Genomic DNA, 17,249 nt, shown 5'->3' on the forward strand with positions numbered 1-17,249 from the left:
CATACTACCTGCAGCCTTCATACTGTGGTGAAAAGTTTATGGATAGCCTTTTTACTAAAGCAACAAAAGCACATGTATATGGGTAAGTACCTGGAGCATACATTCTTGTATGTTAAGTAGAAATTATCATGCTGAGACAATTCTGACTAATTACTCAAGAATGCTTCCAATACTTGGTATATAGAACGTAAAATCTTTGCCCTGCTAGAAACATTTTCTGCAGTACCTAAAAACATGTGTGGAACATAATGAACACAAGTCTTCAAATGTAACTTGCAGATACAGTTACTCTTCAATACATAGATCAATACCACTACACACATAGGTTGTTTTAGGAGCACATGCATTTTGTAAACACTAATACAGATTAGCTGGACACAGGCCGTACAAAATTCAGTTGAAAAGTGATATGGTAGTTATTCGGCACTATGTAAACTATAAAACAAACTAACATACTCATTGGATGATGTCATCAATGACGCCATCAATGATGTTATTTGAGATGTCATAAGTGATGTCATAAATTATGTCATAGAACATGCCATGAGTGATGTAATATGTTAGGTCATAAACAGTGCAAGACGGGGGCACAAGTTATAGTTAGCTGGTAAATTTCTGTATTTTTTTTTCCAGAATGTTTATTATTACTTTAACCTTTTTTTTTCAGTGAATATATTACTTACTGGCGGTCACAAGTAGGTAGTTATAGTTAGGACCTAGTTACCATAGGAAAAGGATTTTTTTATTTCCTTATAACTTTGGTGCTGTTTGACAAATTATCACGACATTTTCAAAACTAGTGTGCTGGTCACTTCAACTGCTGTCTAGAAAGTTTCATGGTGATTCTATAAGTGGGGGTGAGAAAAGGGGGAGGTCCCAAAATGCATTTTCTCCATGCAATTTCCCATAGGGAATTTAGACACGAATACAGCCCTAATCGCTAAACGGAATTACACCAAATTTGGCAGAAAGCTAGATCTTTGTCCAGAAAGAGTGCTTTTTGTAATTTGGAGTACGTCTGTTCAGTAGTTTTGGAGTTAATAAAGAAAAAAGATGTATGTTTATCTAGAGAGGCATTTTTGCCGCAGATCCGTAGCCGTGGTCCGCGGAGCCATGCACCAACAGCACTGCTGTTATTGGTTGGCCACAACCTGAGAGCAAAGTTGCAACTGCCATTTTGCAAATCGCAACACAGTCCGGGAAGGGGAATAAAGCATAAATAAGATATAAGGGATCAGGATAGAGAAATTCTGACCCCATGGGACTGATTAAGAAGTCTGTGAGAGGCCCCTCATGAGCAAGAAATTCTACAAAAATGTTTTTTGGGGTGTGCGAGGTTCTGCAAATCCACCACAGCACTCAGCAGATCCCCCTTGTGAATAAGCGATTGATCCACAGATCCAGATCCCAATAAAAAAAAATATACCCACTCACAGACCCACTGACTTATACACCCAGCACACCACTCACACATCCTCTCAGAGACTCATACAGCCGCTCACACACCCACTCAAGAGACCCAGATAACTACTCACAGACCCACACAGGCACTCACACACCCACTCACACACATACGTAACCACTCACACAACCATTCACATACCTGTACAGCTACTGATTTACCCACTCAAAGACCTGCAAAATAACCCACACACCCACTCACTGACCCTAACAGCCAGTCACATTGTATTCACACACCCACTCACACGCTTACTCACACACCCATTCACACACCCACTCACACACACACTGACACACTCATCCAACTACTTACATATCCACTCGGAGACCCACGCAGACAAATACTTAGGTTGCAGGGACATTATAGTTAGGAAATTACATTAAAAAACAGAAATTCACAGTAAAAAACAAAGGTAACAAGGATGTTATAGTTAGGATAAAGAAAATAAAACTTAGAAATTCACAAAAAAAGCATATAGGGATGTTATAGTTAGGTTTAGATTTTACACACACAACACCATAGAAATTCAGCAGTTATTGGTATTTCAAGTGCCCTGAGATAACTATAACTTGTGCCCTTGCCAAGTGCTGCTAATTACCCACACATATTACATCACTCATGACATCTTCTATGACATCATTGACAATGTCACTGCAAAATTTGCAGTAAAATGGTTGATGAGAATACTGTGCGTGGCGGGGGCATGCGTTATAGATACCTTGGGGCACAAGCTATAATTTCTTAGGATAACTCTAACTGCTGAATTTCATTGTTTTTGTGTGTGTAAAACTATAATGTTCATGTAACCTTTTTTTTTAGAATTTCTAAAGTTTTTTTAAATTCTATTTCCCAACTATACCATCCCTGTGACCTTTGTTTTTTTCAGTGAAAATAGATATAACTATTTTCTGTTTAACTTTCCTCCCAGTGATTATTTATACGGTTAGTATTACTGTCTTGAACACAGAAAGAGACAAGGAAGTCTATAACTCATAGTAATTAAAATTACTTCTAGTTATTGGGACATTCCTGAAACATAGCCAGTCTTGGGCCAAGAGGCAAAATTATTAGATGCCGCAAGTGTTTAATTGTTTCATTCCTATTGGATGCTGATTTGCAGTGCCCACAGTAATGGGGTTAAGTTTATCTTGACAATATCTTACAGATGGAAGATGCAGCCATAAAGGACAGAGCAGCATCCCAGCTCAACAAGAGCCAGATGATCAGAGAACGACTCCACCAAAGACCCTCAGGAGTAACAAACTTTTCTTCACCAGTTGCCTGCCAGAAGGGTGAGACTGTGAGAGTAGTTTAATACTGCCTGACATTTGTTGTAATAAATCTCTTGAAAATTGTGCTAGCTCACTTTGATGCACAAGATGTGATATTACATAATAAAATGTTCTATTATGCTGCATTATATTTGTCATATTATCTTATGTTGTAATACCTTCTGTTATCCTATCATAAAAAGACATATATGGGACAATTCATGTAGCCGAAGTGTGTTTATGTTGCTGTATCAAGTCCGGTAGTTAACTTGATGGATCCTGAAGTTTTGATGAATGAATAGCTTGTTCATATTGATTTTTGAACTTTTAAAGCACATAACAGAAGCAGGAGTGTTATAGGTTGGTCTACAAGAGGTAGATCTGTGCCAGATATTCTGTATATCTGTGATAATTGAAAGAACAATAATACTGATAAAATTAGCATTTATGGCATTATAATATTAATACTAATGCTACTAGTACTACTACTACTACTACTAATAATAATAAAAATAATTACTACAAAACAAATACAATAATAATGTAGTAGGGATAAAATAACACTAATTATTGATCTTACTTTTATTTTATTTTTCTTCCTCTGCTTGTTCTTCTTCTTATTACAACAGCAGATATGCGGTATGAAATAAAATATTTAAATTAAGAATTATATATATTGTTCAAAAATACAACTTTTGTCCTGCGGCGAAGGACGAAAAGCTGAGGCAGTCTTGCGAAGTTCTTAGCAAGATTCAAATCTGTGACCTTCTGGTACACTTAGAAAATGCAACTTACAGTTTCAGCACAGATATCTGCTGCAGGAAAAATTAAGCTGATATAAGCTGTTAGACACTCACATGTGTGCAGCAAGTGTAAGCTGCCACAAAAGCTGCATTACTTGTATTCAAACCTGTGGTTTATAGTCTTAATAAGAGTGGAACCTGTAATCTCTATTAAGTTATACCAGTGCTTGAGCAAGCAAAGTAAATACACAGTATTTGTATAACAAGTGCTAAAAATGCATACAAACTGATCAGTGACTGGCACACAAAATGATTTCCTTTACTAAAGAGAGACATTTGTGGAAAGAAATCTCTGATGACTGCTATGGTTCTGTCTTTCTCCGGGTATACAGCCAATAAAATCCACAGCTGGACTGAAGGATGAAGGTTCATACTCGCTTATTCATATGAGTTTCCCTGTGAGTTACAGAACTTAATATTTAGTCAGTCAAGATAGAAGTTAATTCCCTTTATTGCCACACTTGGGAAACCAAAAATGTGCATGGTCTTGCTGTGCCTAATGTTTTAAAATACGTAGTTGCACTGTAAATTTTTGTTTATTGTTTTCATTTTATTAGAATTTGCACACATTTTTTTTTCTAGAAATGCCCAAAAATGTATTAAACCCCCAAACCTAAAAGTAGGTTCATTTATTTCAAGACACACGCTTAAGCGCCCAGCAGCCGGTAATTGCTGTCTCAACAAACATTTTTTGTTGTCTAAGCCAATCAAGTTGCCCAGATCATTTAATCCTTTGAGGGCTCATAAACCACACTTTGACAAAGAATAAAGTGCTCCCTCTTCCAACTGAATTTTAAACATTTTAAAATCTATTACCCTCACAGGATCGGGTCTGTAAGGCAGCAATTAACCCTTTCGGTGTGTCGGACGGCCAGGGGCCGTCCGACGCACCAGTACTCTCGTGCGTAGGATGACCCCTGACTTTCCTCGCATATGGCAGAGGGAATCGCTCTGGTGCGGACACCAGAGGGATTCCCTCTACCCCCCTACCAGCCTCGCGACTGGAGAAAAGCTTCCCCAGCTCCCGAGGCTGCTCCCCCGGTTTCCCTGAAATTACGATCAGCGCGCACGTCGCGCTGAGGTCATTTCAGTGAAACCGAAACTGAAATAAGCCACGAGGCTCATTTTAGTTTCACTTTCCACATGCTCAGGGGGCTATCTCAGCCCCCTGAGCATGCAGAAAGATGGGAGAATCTCCCCTTTCCATTGGTACCCTTCCCTAGTGGATCGCAGCTTGGGGATTGCCCCAGGAGGGCAATCCCCAAGCAGGGATCCACCCACTAGACACCGGGGGGGGAGTGGTCCCTTGGACAATGGGCCTTTGCACCCCCATGTTTATTTGGGCATAACAGTTGTTCTGCCCCCCCCCTTGGGTGGCAGAAAGCCTTCAAGAACCCAGGGATTTTTTTATTGATGTTGGTGTGTGGGCTGCCCAAAAAGGGCATGGCAATGCCCCCCCCAGAGAAATGTCAGTATTTTCCAGGGGGCAGATGGGGCAGTAGCCCCCAATCTGCCCCCCGGGGGGTTTGAAAGTCCACTAGAAACCAGGGATTCTTTTTCTTGATGTTGGGGTGGGACTGCCCAAAATGGGTATGACAATGCCCCCACCCCAGTGAAATTCCAGTCTTTCTGCCCCACCGGGGGCAGATGGGGCAGTATTCCCCAATCTGCCCGGGGGGGGCAGAAAGCCCACTAGAAATCAGGGATTGTTTTTTATTGATGTTGGGGTGGGGGCTGCCCACAATGGGGATGGCAATGCCCCCACACCAGTGAAATTCCTGTCTTTCTGCCCCCCGGGTGGTAGACGGGGGCAGTAGTCCCCAATCTGCTCCCGGGGGGCAGAAAGGCCACTAGAATCCAGGGATTTTTTTATTGATGTAAAATGGGCATGATAATGCCCCCACCCCAAAAACAGTTACCACTGTCTTTCTGTCCCCCGGAGGCATATAGGGTCAATAGCCCCTTATCTGCCCCCCCCCCCGGGGGGCAGAAAGCCCTCTAGGCCTCAGGAAATATTTCTTTTTTCAATGCAGGGCTGAGGTCAGCCCAGAATGGGCATGTCAATGCCCACACCTCCCCCCAAAAATGCCACAGTCTTTCTGCCCCCCCTGGGGGCCAGATGGGGGCAGTGGCCCCTGATCTGGGCAGAAAGCCCACTAGGCGCCAGCGATTACGCGGGCTTTTTTTATGCGTGGTGGTAGGGCTGGCCAGACTGGGCATACCAATGCCCCCATCCCCCCAAAAATAGCCACCGTCTCTCTGCCCACCTTAGGGGCATATCGGGGCAACCGCCCCTCCCGATTCTCCCCCAAGGCGACAAAAGCCCACTAGGAGGCACAGACTTGTTTTTAGCAATGTGCCTACCTGTGGATTTTGGGCCCTAGCGCAGCTGGCACATAGGGAAACCTAGCAAACCTGTACATTTTTTAAAACTAGACACCAAGGGGAATCCAAGATGGGGTGACTTGGGTGCCTCTCACCAGGTTCTGTTACCGAGAATCCCTTGAAAACCTCAAACCTTTGTGGATCCACAAAATTCCACCCACCCCGTATTCCCCAAAGTCTTCCAAGAACAATGGTACCTCACTTGTGTGGGTAGGCCTAGTGCCCGCGACAGGAAACGGCCCAAAACGGATACACTACATTTTCGCAGTGAAAACTGACCTTTTATTTGCAAAGTGCCTAGTTGTAGATTTTGAACCCTAGGTCTGCCGGCACCTAGGGAAACCTAGCAAACCTATACATTTTTTAAAACAAGACACCCAAGGAAATCCAGGATGTGGTGACTTGTCTGGCTCTCACCAGGTTCTGTTACCCAGAAATCCCTTGCAAACCTCAAACTTTGTCATAAGAAACAATTTTCCTCACATTTCTGTGGTGGAAAGTTCTGGAGTCTGCGTGGATCCACAAAATTCCACCCATCCCACATTCCTCAAAGTCTTCTAAGAAAAATGGTACCTCATGTGTGTGGGTAGGCCTAGTGCCCACGACAGGAAATGGCCCAAACTGCTACGTGGACACATCACACATTCACAGTGAAAACTGACCCTTTTTCGGCAAAGTGCCTAGCTGTAGATTTTGAACCCTAGTTCTGATGGCACCCATGGAAACCTAGCAAACCTATACATTTTTTAAAAGTAGACACCCAGGGGAATCCAGAATGAGGTGACTTGTCTGGCTCTCACCAGGTTCTGTTACCCAGAATCCCTTGCAAACCTCAAACTTTGTAAAAAAAAACCAAATTTTCCTCACATTTCTGTGGTGGAAAATTCTGGAATCTGCGTGGATCCACAAATTTCCTACCACACAGCGTTCCCCCAGGTCTCCTGATAAAAATGGTAATTTTGATGTCACCTGAATAGGTTTTAGGCACTTGCCTGTCGTGGGTACTTGACCCACCCACGTGAGTGAGGTACCATTTTTATCAGGAAACCTGGGGGAACACTGGGTTGTATGAAATTTGTGGATCCACGCAGATTCCAGAACTTTCCCACACAGAAATTTAAGAAAAAGTGATTTTTTTCAGCAACATTTGTGGTTTGCAGGGGATTCTGGGTAGGAAAACTTTGAGGGACCTATGCAAGCAATACCTCGCTAAACTCCCCCCGGTGTCTAGTTTTCAAAAATGTGTGGGTTTGGTAGTTTCTCAAGATGGCCACAGAGCCCGGGGCCAAAAGCCCAGGGGACCTCCCTTGCAAAACCAGGTTGTTTTGTGATAGGTAATTTTGATGTCGCCTCAATAGGTTTTAGGCCCTTGCCTGTCGCAGGTACTTGACCCACCCATGCGAGTGAGGTACCATTTATATTAAGAGACCTGGGGGAATGCTGGGTGGTAGGAAAGTTGTGGTTCCACACAGATTCCAGAACTTTTCCACACAGAAATCTAAGAAAAGAAAGTGATTTATTCAGCTACATTTGAAGTTTGCAGGGGATTCTGAGTATGAAAACATTGGGGGACCCATGCAAGCCATACATCGCTGGACTTCCCCGGGTGTGTTGTTTTCAGAAATGTGTGGGTTTGGTAGGTTTCCCCGAGATGGCGCCTAGGCCGGGTGCCAAAAACTCAGGTGACCCCTCTTGCAAAACCAGGTTGTTTTGTGATAGGTCATTTTGATGTCTCCTCAATAAGTTTTGGGCCCTTTCCTATCGTGGGTACTTGGGCCACCCACATGAGTGAGGTACCATTTATATCAGGAGACCTGGGAGAATGCTGGATGGTAGGAAATTTGTGGATCTATGCAGAATCCAGAACTTTCCACCACAGAAATGGGGGGAAATTGTGTTTTTTTTTTTTTACAAAGTTTGAGGTTTGCAAGGGATTCTGGGTAACAGAACCTGGTGAGAGCCAGACAAGTCACCCCATCCTGGATTCCCCTGGGTGTCTAACTTTAAAAAATGTATAGGTTTGCTAGGTTTCCCTAGGTGCCGGCAGAGCTAGGGTTCAAAATCTACAGCTAGGCACTTTGCAAAAAAGGGTCCGTTTTCACTGTGAAAATGTGGTGTGTCCACGTTGCGTTTTGGTCCGTTTCCTGTTGCCGGCACTAGGCCTACCCACACAAGTGAGAAACCATTTTTCTCGGAAGACTTTGGGGAATGCGGGGTGTGTGGAATTTTGTGGATCCACGCAGATTCCAGAAATTTCCACCACAGAAATGTGAGGAAAATGTGCTTCTTTCTAAAAATGTTGAGGTTTGCAAGTGATTCTAGGTAACAGAACCTGATGAGAGCCAGACAAGTCACCCCATACTGGATTCCTCTGGCAGTCTAAGTTTAAAAAATGTATAGGTTTGCTAGGTTTCCCTTGGTGTCGGCAGAGCTATGGTTCAAAATCTACAGCAAGTCACTTTGCAAAAAAAGGGTCAGTTTTCACTGTGAAAATGTGGTGTGTCCACATTGCATTTTGGGCCGTTTCCTGTCGCTGGCACTAGGCCTATCCAAGCAAGTGAGGTACCATTTTTCTCAGAAGACTTTGGGGAATGCGGGGTGGGTGAAATTTTGTGGATCTACGCAGATTCCAGAAATTTCCACCACAGAAGTGTGAGGAAAATGTGATTTTTTTGGACAGATTTATGGTTGGCAAGGGATTCTGGGTAACAGAACCTGGTGAGAGCCAGACAAGTCACCCTTGAATGGATCTTTATGAAACTGTAATGCTAAACTTTGAGGTTTAAGGAATTTAATTTGAAAGTCTCATTTACATTTCTCTATAGACATGATTCACCTTTTTTATTGCATGTGTCCTAGCAGTCTCAAAATTCGAATTTTTGCATCTGCCTGAGACATAGTGCCCATATTTCACAGAGGTTATTTTATCAGAATGAAAATCAGCTTTAAAAGCCGTTTGGCAAAATAAAAAAAACTTTAGGAAGAAAATATTTTCTGTCTTTAAATCAAAGCCTTTTCCATAGCCTGATTTCACTCTCTTCAAAATAGTTCCTCTTTGAAAGCCTACCTCAAAAAATTGAAGAACAATTAAAAAGCATGTTTTTATCCTTATCCTGCATCTGGCAGCTGAACTGCATAGATGATTTTTTCATTTCCAGATTAAAATTTGGGGAAATTCATAAGAGTGCCGACATCATTCTTTAGAGAGAAGATGTTCATCAGTATATGTCAGGCGTGGCGGACGCCTCGACGGTAAGGCACCACCGGCAGTTGGGAAACACGTCAGCAACCGCATTGATACAGTGAAGGATATCAGAAAGATAACAAATATAACGCATGACTTAAAAGTAAACCCAACTTTATTATGCAGTAATAAGTGCAAAGCCTGTAAATTTAGGGTCAACAGAACTGAAGTAGATAATCTTTTTATGAGAAAGAAAATTAAGATTAGTACACATATAACCTGGAAAAAAGATCATATGCTTTATGCTTTGGCTTGCCCCGGCGCCAAATTCATTATTAGCATCACTATTCTACCTGAACCAAGAATAATATTTCTGCATTTGAAAGGAATCTAAGACAGCATGCATCTTATCCTGTTTCAAGACATTTCTGTCAATCACACAAGGGATAATGTGATGATTTAAAAATATTTTGCAGTTAATTCAATACCTCTTAATACTTGAGAAGGGGATCAAGAGAAGTTATGCAGGTAGCTCAAATCTAAGCTTATCTTGGTATTTATTAAAAAGCATCAGGCTCAAACCTGGATGAGGAATTACTTGCACATTCAAACCTGGATGAGGAATTACTTGCACATTTGGGCTGATTAATATATCTGTTGATCTTTATCTTTAACTTTTCCTAATTAATTTAGGAATTATCATCATGAATTTGAGGAATTAATTTGTATTAGTATTTTGTTAATATTGATTACAGCTATGTGATATTGTTTATAAATTGCACTATAATCACAAAATGGTGATCTACATAAGCAAGATTCGAGCTGTGCAAAAACATACCTTCTTCTGGTTGCACAAACAATACATTGTGCATGTGCAACACTATTCAAATGTTGGTGCATGTCTGTTGTGGAAAGAGCACAGGATTTATGAAGTACTTGGGTCCAGCTGTACCCACATGTACAGACACCTACTCAGATTTGGCACACAACTAAATAAGCCACTAGCGTGCCCACACAGACACACACACATGCATACACACACACACACACACACACACGCACACACACACACACACACACACATCTTGGTGTATTCTGTCCATACACTGATACACATAGATATGCAAACCATGACTGTATGTAACCTAGTCTTTTTCATTTCATGCACATGCAGACATTTCTGATGTGATGCTACTGCTATCTGTTCTGTTTCTATCAATTTCATACAAGCAAAAGCCTCACATATATATTTCTTTTTCTTTTCCCACTTTGCTTAAAAATGGTGCTGATTTTCTGACTGAAATTTTTTTTTATTCTTGAGACAGGATCCGTAACCACTGATCCATGCCAATCTACAGGTATGTATCAGACACATTCAGCTGAGGCAAGAGAATCCAATCGCGTGCCAGAGAGTTCATCTCTGATACTTTCCTGCGGAGGACAGCAAGAAGGTATTAATACATCTGTCATTAGACCAGAAAAAACATTCACAAATTGACAAGTGCCTGGACATGCCTTGTAGATTGCACCTGACATTTGCGTAGAGTGCACTGACAGCCCTTCTTGAAAACCACTGCTAGTCTCATCAGAACAAGTGCATTCATAGCTATGGTAAGTTCGACAAATTAAGTGAAGTCTGATCAGTTGAGAGAAGTAAACTTCTGGTGCAAAATGCACCTTAACATTATTAGTATTTCCTTTGAAGGCATACCCAGACTTACCAGAACATGAGTTCACTCCCTGAGAAAAGAATTAGTGCTACTTCAGAACAACCTTAGATCACCATCAGAGGATCAGGACTCAAAGCAGTGCCAGGAGATCTATTCATAGAAATAACAGAATCTGTTCATTCATTAAACATAGTTCATCTGGAGTGCGTCAACATGAGTAATCTCAAAGCACTCTCTTTGAAGGAATGTGTAAACTTAGCTGAACATGTGCACCTTGAGTCCACTCTTTAGGTCTGTCTCATTAAGTTGAAAATGTGTGCTAAAGTGCTCTTAGTGAAGGGCCTTGTAGAATCTGTAGACCATGTGCACTCATTGTGCTTCCCAAGAATGTCCTACAAGGTTGTGACTAGCACCTGTGCCCAGAGTGTTAGCTCATAAATGTTTTCCTAGAATCAATACTACATGTGCTGTTTGTGAGCTCCTGCCTAGAAGACAAGCTTGTATTCATGTATGCTGCTCAGGAAAGTCTTGGCTTGATTATTCTCAAAGGCATTTTTCAGGACCTCTGACCATGGATATTCTTCCTTTACTCGTTGGAGAGCCTGCACTCCACAGAGCATTTAACCAGGTTCACTAGATAGAATCTCACGGATTCGGCTGAGAGCATAGCTGCTCATCATAGATATGATCACTATAGGAAGATATTCTTTCTCTGTAACAACCTAAATGTAAATGTGTTTACTATCAACAGGAAACCCACTGCCTGGAATATCCTGGAAGTCAAATGTCAGTTTTTCAGCAAATAGCAGCTACATTGGGTCAAACTCCACTGTGTCTGCATCCTGCGAGTCCAAAGGCCACTCATCCCCAGCTAACTCTGTAAGAAGTTTGACACAAAAGAGAAGAAAGGTATTGATACAATCAGGATCTCACAACTCTCCGCACCCTAGAGTGCTCTCACCCCCTGATTCAATGTGCAGTGTTTTAAGGTATCTCCTATAGTTCATGAGCACCATCACCCCACCAGCAGACACCTGGCCTAATTAGACATTTAGACACACAAGGTTATTGTTCAAGTCAGGCAATGCCATTCTTTCTAAAAATTTTCATTTTCTATGACTCGAGGTGCCATGACATAAAATCCTATACGTCCTTTCTGTCTGAGCAGAAATATTATATTGGCCCATGGTTTTGCATACATGACGATTTAAGATAAGGTCTCATAATATTGTAATTAAGCACTTAGTCAGCCAGTCAGTATAGTTTTTTCAACAATTTAAAAACTTAATGAAAGTAGTACAAAAACCACAAAGTAGTAAATACACCTGACTATGACCAACTAGAGAAATTATTAAAACATGGTACACAAGACAACTACAGAAGTTATTCAAATAGCAGCAAACCCAAACATCTTTAACAGCAATTGAAAGTAACATCTCCTTCTGAGTCATGAACTATAAAAAGTTATTGATCACACCTCTAACATGTACAATGAAGTGTACCACTGCTTACATTCTTAGGTCATCTTGCAGTCAGATTAACCTAAAAACTACAGGTTTGCATTGATTTGCACACTTGAATAAAACTTGCAAACCAAAATTTGCAGTCTCAATTGATGTGGAATCCAAGCATCACAGCTGGTTCTGGGAGAGAGGAGATATTTATCGCTGTGTACATCTGCCTGCAAGCCCATACAAACCCTGAGAAGCAGGTTCCTTGCCTTGAACCCGCTAACCATAATCAAATATGTCTCAGGTTTTATTAAAGTATGTGCCCTAACCAGTACTTTATGAATTTTAAGTGTTTCCAGTTGACATAGAAAGGCGACATAAAAAGAAAGTGTATTAGAGTTTTATCTGATTTCATAAGACCCCATTAATTTGAGAAATTGTAGCTGTGGCGACATAAGTAATTTTATATTTCATTTATACCAATCAAATTAATACGTTCATGATTCCCAACAGTCTACAGCTCACTTAATTGTAATTTTAATTATTCCATCATTGGGGAATGAAGGATAGTCAAGATGTCAGTCCAAATGAGGATTGGGCCGTCTCATGTCATTTGCTAATGTAGAAATGGGTTAGTTACTGATATAAGTCATAGGTTGATGCTGAGGCTGGCACTCCCAACTATTTATAGAGAAACCAATTTTCCACTAGTTAAAGGGGATTTGAATACCAGTAGCTCGTTAGACCACTGCCATTAATAGATCAGGTCAAACATTTTGCCCTTTAAGCCGACAACAAAACATCCACTCGTTTGTCTCTGACCCCTTGGCCAAAGTGGAAAACAACTGAATTTTCTTTGGGTCAGTAGTGTTTGATACCACACACCCTACATGGACCAAGTCAGGGAGTTCATAAACTGTATACATAGCTCACTAAAAAAGACATCTTCTTCAAAGGGATTTAACTTACAAAATATGGTCTGATTAGAAGCTGAGGCATTATTTATTGCCCCTGATAAATAATGATACCGTGGGGTACGTTATTTATCTGGTGAGATAAATAATACCTATATTGAGTTTATACGGAATAACATGCGGATCTTGGTGTATAACGCACCAAAATCTGCATGATCCGTAAATACTGAATCTTCTGCCCTGGTAAATTTCAGACTTCATGCTGGTCCAAAACCTGCTCCAAGTTGTGGGCCCAGTCCTGGTCTGGGGCCGTTACTGTAAACACTCCACCTCCCCCTCAAAGCCCTTTGGTAAGGAGAAATCCAAGTCCAAGCAGAAGTGAAACTGGACTTGGCCTCATTTCTGCCACTCTGACTCTAAGGACAATGCAAGAGTGTGTAAAGATTTAAGTTGCACTCCATCGACCACAGAGCTTATTCCTTAGTAGGTTCCCATACACCCTGAGTCAGATGCAACACTACAAAATCACAAAAGGGCATCCAGTAATCTTGCACCTTCACTCTAACCCAATGCCTCTATTATGTCGCAGCTATCAGCCGAAGTTTCATTAACTTTTTGGTTCTGACTCTGATCCTATGCCAGAGCAGGGCACACCCCAGAATATTGATGATGATCATTGTGAGGGTGATAGCTTGCTGCTCCCTCATTCTACTGATGATGCTTTGTACCATGAGCTATAGCACACGAATATAGCATGTTACTACGCATGCTTTTACATCGCGTTCTAGTACAAGGCGGTCGTTGTAGGGGGCCGCTGGATTTAGGAATAGTATAACTTACAATTCTAGCTCTAACGTGCGCAACAATAGGGAAGGTGTTGGAATATTATATATTATACTATTCTTTAGGTTAGAGCGCCCCCTACAGCACGTTGATCTAATGACTTGCGATGTAAAAGTATCGCGTTCTAACAACACGGTCGTTGTAATGACCACATTGTAAAAGGAACATCATGTAATGGCAGCGTTTTAAACGCTGTTTCCCATAGCACACCAGTGGACTTGATACTTCCCTTGCGACAGAGTGAGAACCCAAAGACTGTGGTACGTGTTCCTGGATAAATTACTTTCTTGATTCACCCATAAATGACTCTGTTCCCTACTAAGTTGTCTATTATATTTTTGTATGCCCCGTCCTTTGAATAGCACAAGATCTTGCATGACCGACACTGTGCAGTCCATTGTAATTTCAAGCAGTTAAAATGCAATTTGAGTTTTGAGACATGTAGCTTGACATGGACATATTAAAGAGGAGCATATGCTAATGAAAGAGCTAAACCTACCTAGTGTGGCCAATGGCCTGGACAAAACCACGACAAACATGTATGTTTCCTTCCTTATGTTTCTAGCATTTGCCAGCTTTTTAATGAAGTCTTCTGATTAACTCTTTGAGATGCTGGAATCTTGATTATTTGCCTTGATTATCTCTTGGTTTTTATTTGCTTATTCTTTCCAAGTTGATGTTTGCTGAAATTTTTATGTCCTGCTCCAAGGTTTTTCTAAATTTTATAACCTTGCTATATTGTACTTTGCCATATGTTCTTGACCTCTTTCAGAAACCGATTGTAGTGATGCTGTCTTTCAATAACAGCCGCAGGCCCTTTTGTTGTTCATCATCCCAAATAAATGTGTCTAGTCCCCTGTTAACTTTTGAAAGTCTACTTCCTCCACAACAAACATTCCTTGTCTCTATCTTTACCTCAGTGCCCTTTTCCCCCTAAAGATTCACAATTTGGGATTCTTCATTCTCCAGGTCCTGTATAAGAAACTGTAGAGGCACTAAGTCTATCCTCATTGGTCTCTATTGTTTGTTACATCGTGAGCTCATCTTATACCACTTGTACTGCTAAATTGTTTAAATAAATCTCTCATTCTAATCCTCTCTTAAAGCATGAAAGACATATAATCTCATTTGTGGTTAATTCCTCAGTTTTCACAGCCAGAATTTGTCCTGATGTCTGGAGAGCCAGCAGTGACCTTAGAATTACCCCGGTCTATTGTGGTAAGTATTCATTTAATTTCTGCAATCAGAAAGTCCAATGAAGTGATGTTTCACAGAAAAGTACACAAAAAAATCTTTCTTTGATTTTCAGACTAAAAGAGGGAAGTCATATTTATCTCAAAGAAGCCTCTATGTCATTTTACCAAATGGACAATGTCTGGAGGTAAATTGTGACATCAAGTCTAAGGCCAGAGATGTCTTTGATATGGTAATGGCACATGCAAATCTGGAAGAATATTTCTACTTTGGGTTAGCATCCATGAAAGGTGAGTGTATTAATGATGTTCTTAAATAATAGGTTGTTACTCATGGGCAGCCTTAGTTAAAAGCTCCTCCTAAATGCAGCTTCAGACAGTGCCTGATACAGATTAATGCACAAAACAATTCAGTGTAGACCACTACATTATGTGATCAGTCTCAGACTACTTCACTGTAGTCTTCAAGACCATGGACTTATGCCGCTTTCATCCATTGAGGTTCAAGCGATGAATATGTGCTACTTAATGGAATATTCATACTGACAGCAGTTAGGGGGGTCATTATGATGGCGGGGGATCGCCACCGCCCGGCCGGCCGGCGCGATTTGCTCGCCATCACAACATGATTTACCCCCTGCCGTATTAGCATGGCGGGGCGTACTGTGGCAGACGGAAAGTCCGTCCGCCGCTTTTCCGCTGGTCGGGAATCGTTACGATTGCTGGCCAGGTGGAGCTGGGGCATAACATGGTGGCGGTGCCTGGAAGGCACCGCCAACCATATTATGTTGATGGGTTGACGGGGCCTTTCCATGGCGATGATACCACCATGGAAAGGCTGGCAGGAATTGCTTTGGGGGCCCGCGCGGTGCCTGTCACGTTGTGCATGGCAATGCACAGCATGCCTCTTTGGCATTCGGGTGGGTGCTGCTTACAGCAGCACCCGCTGCAATGTTAAAGATTCGGAATGCGACTGCCAAGGTGGCCGTCACATCCTAATTGGTGGTGCGGAGCCGCCGCACCGCAGGCTGCCCGTCCCAGCATCGCTAAGGTGGCGGGCGGACTTCAGTCCACCGGCCATCCTAATAAGCCCCTTAGTTTGGTGCATGCACCGCTTAAAGCCTTAATTTTCATCTTAGTGAACTTTTGGCAATATGAGTTCCTAGTGAATTCTGGAGGGTTTTGATTATTGACATGCATTAGGTAAGGTCATAACCTGGTGCTCCCGTGAAGATTGATTTCTAGAAGCACTGGGCACCAATGACTCCCCACTGGATCATGAAACGTTAAAATAAGAGATGTAATCTATAATTTTCCAATTGAACCTGGACTGAGTGACTAGTGAGATATTTTGATGAACTTCTAATGCTTCCTGGAGATACATCCAATGAATCCCAAATGGACCCAGGACGGAGTCAAAACTAAAGTGTGAAAGATGGATTTCAACTGGACCCTGGAGAGTGCATGCAGGTATCTAATTTATAATTTCCCACTAGATCCTGGAAGTAGTGATTAGAGGATTTACTGGATAACTTATCAATGTACCATGGGCACAAGTGCTGAGGTATATTTGTCTGGTTCTCCATGAATCCAGAAGTGAATGGGTTCAGGGGTAAATTAGATGAGTCGTTTGGAGAGTCATGTGGCAAATTTCCCAGTAGACATTGCAGAGGAGTCTGCAAATCCGAATAAGCGTGGAGTTTTTAAGAGATCATTGTGACTGTAAGTCCTATTTCACATTAATTGAATTTCTACAGAACCTACTAACTATGAAGCCATACTTAATCTACATGTATATTGAGAGAGGGGTTTAGTAGCGCTGACAGTTAAGCAACTTTCTGGAAGTTTAATGATCCTCATGTTGATGGTGTGTTCAAGGATATTTTGACTGTGTCAGTAGTACTTTATTATCAGGCATGTATCCAGCTATGAATAGTGTAAATGGAAATTAAGGAGGGTTCAAGCTCACTGGAGACGTATGGATCTGCAGACTGTTATTAAATTCATTTTTGGTGCATATGTTGTCTTTCTGCATTGCAGGAAAGTATTATTTAAGATTACAGCAGCTAAGGT

General features: G+C 41.6%; 1 protein-coding gene across 2 annotated transcripts in view; it reads left to right on the forward strand.

Annotated features, from left to right (window-relative positions):
* The window catches only part of FRMPD2 (FERM and PDZ domain containing 2), a 503,133-nt gene that overhangs the window by 125,781 nt on the left and 360,103 nt on the right, over positions 1-17,249 (forward strand). The window contains exons 6-10 of one of the 2 annotated variants that reach the window (XM_085608774.1): positions 2,628-2,754; positions 10,431-10,556; positions 11,527-11,684; positions 15,130-15,201; positions 15,293-15,467. In XM_085608774.1, coding sequence (XP_085464900.1) covers positions 2,628-2,754; positions 10,431-10,556; positions 11,527-11,684; positions 15,130-15,201; positions 15,293-15,467 — 658 coding nt within the window. The remainder of the gene's footprint in view (positions 1-2,627; positions 2,755-10,430; positions 10,557-11,526; positions 11,685-15,129; positions 15,202-15,292; positions 15,468-17,249) is intronic. The other variant, XM_085608775.1, reaches the window with a different exon arrangement.

Source organism: Triturus cristatus, chromosome 1_2 (genome assembly GCF_964204655.1).
Source record: "Triturus cristatus chromosome 1_2, aTriCri1.1, whole genome shotgun sequence".
NCBI lineage: Eukaryota > Metazoa > Chordata > Amphibia > Caudata > Salamandridae > Triturus > Triturus cristatus.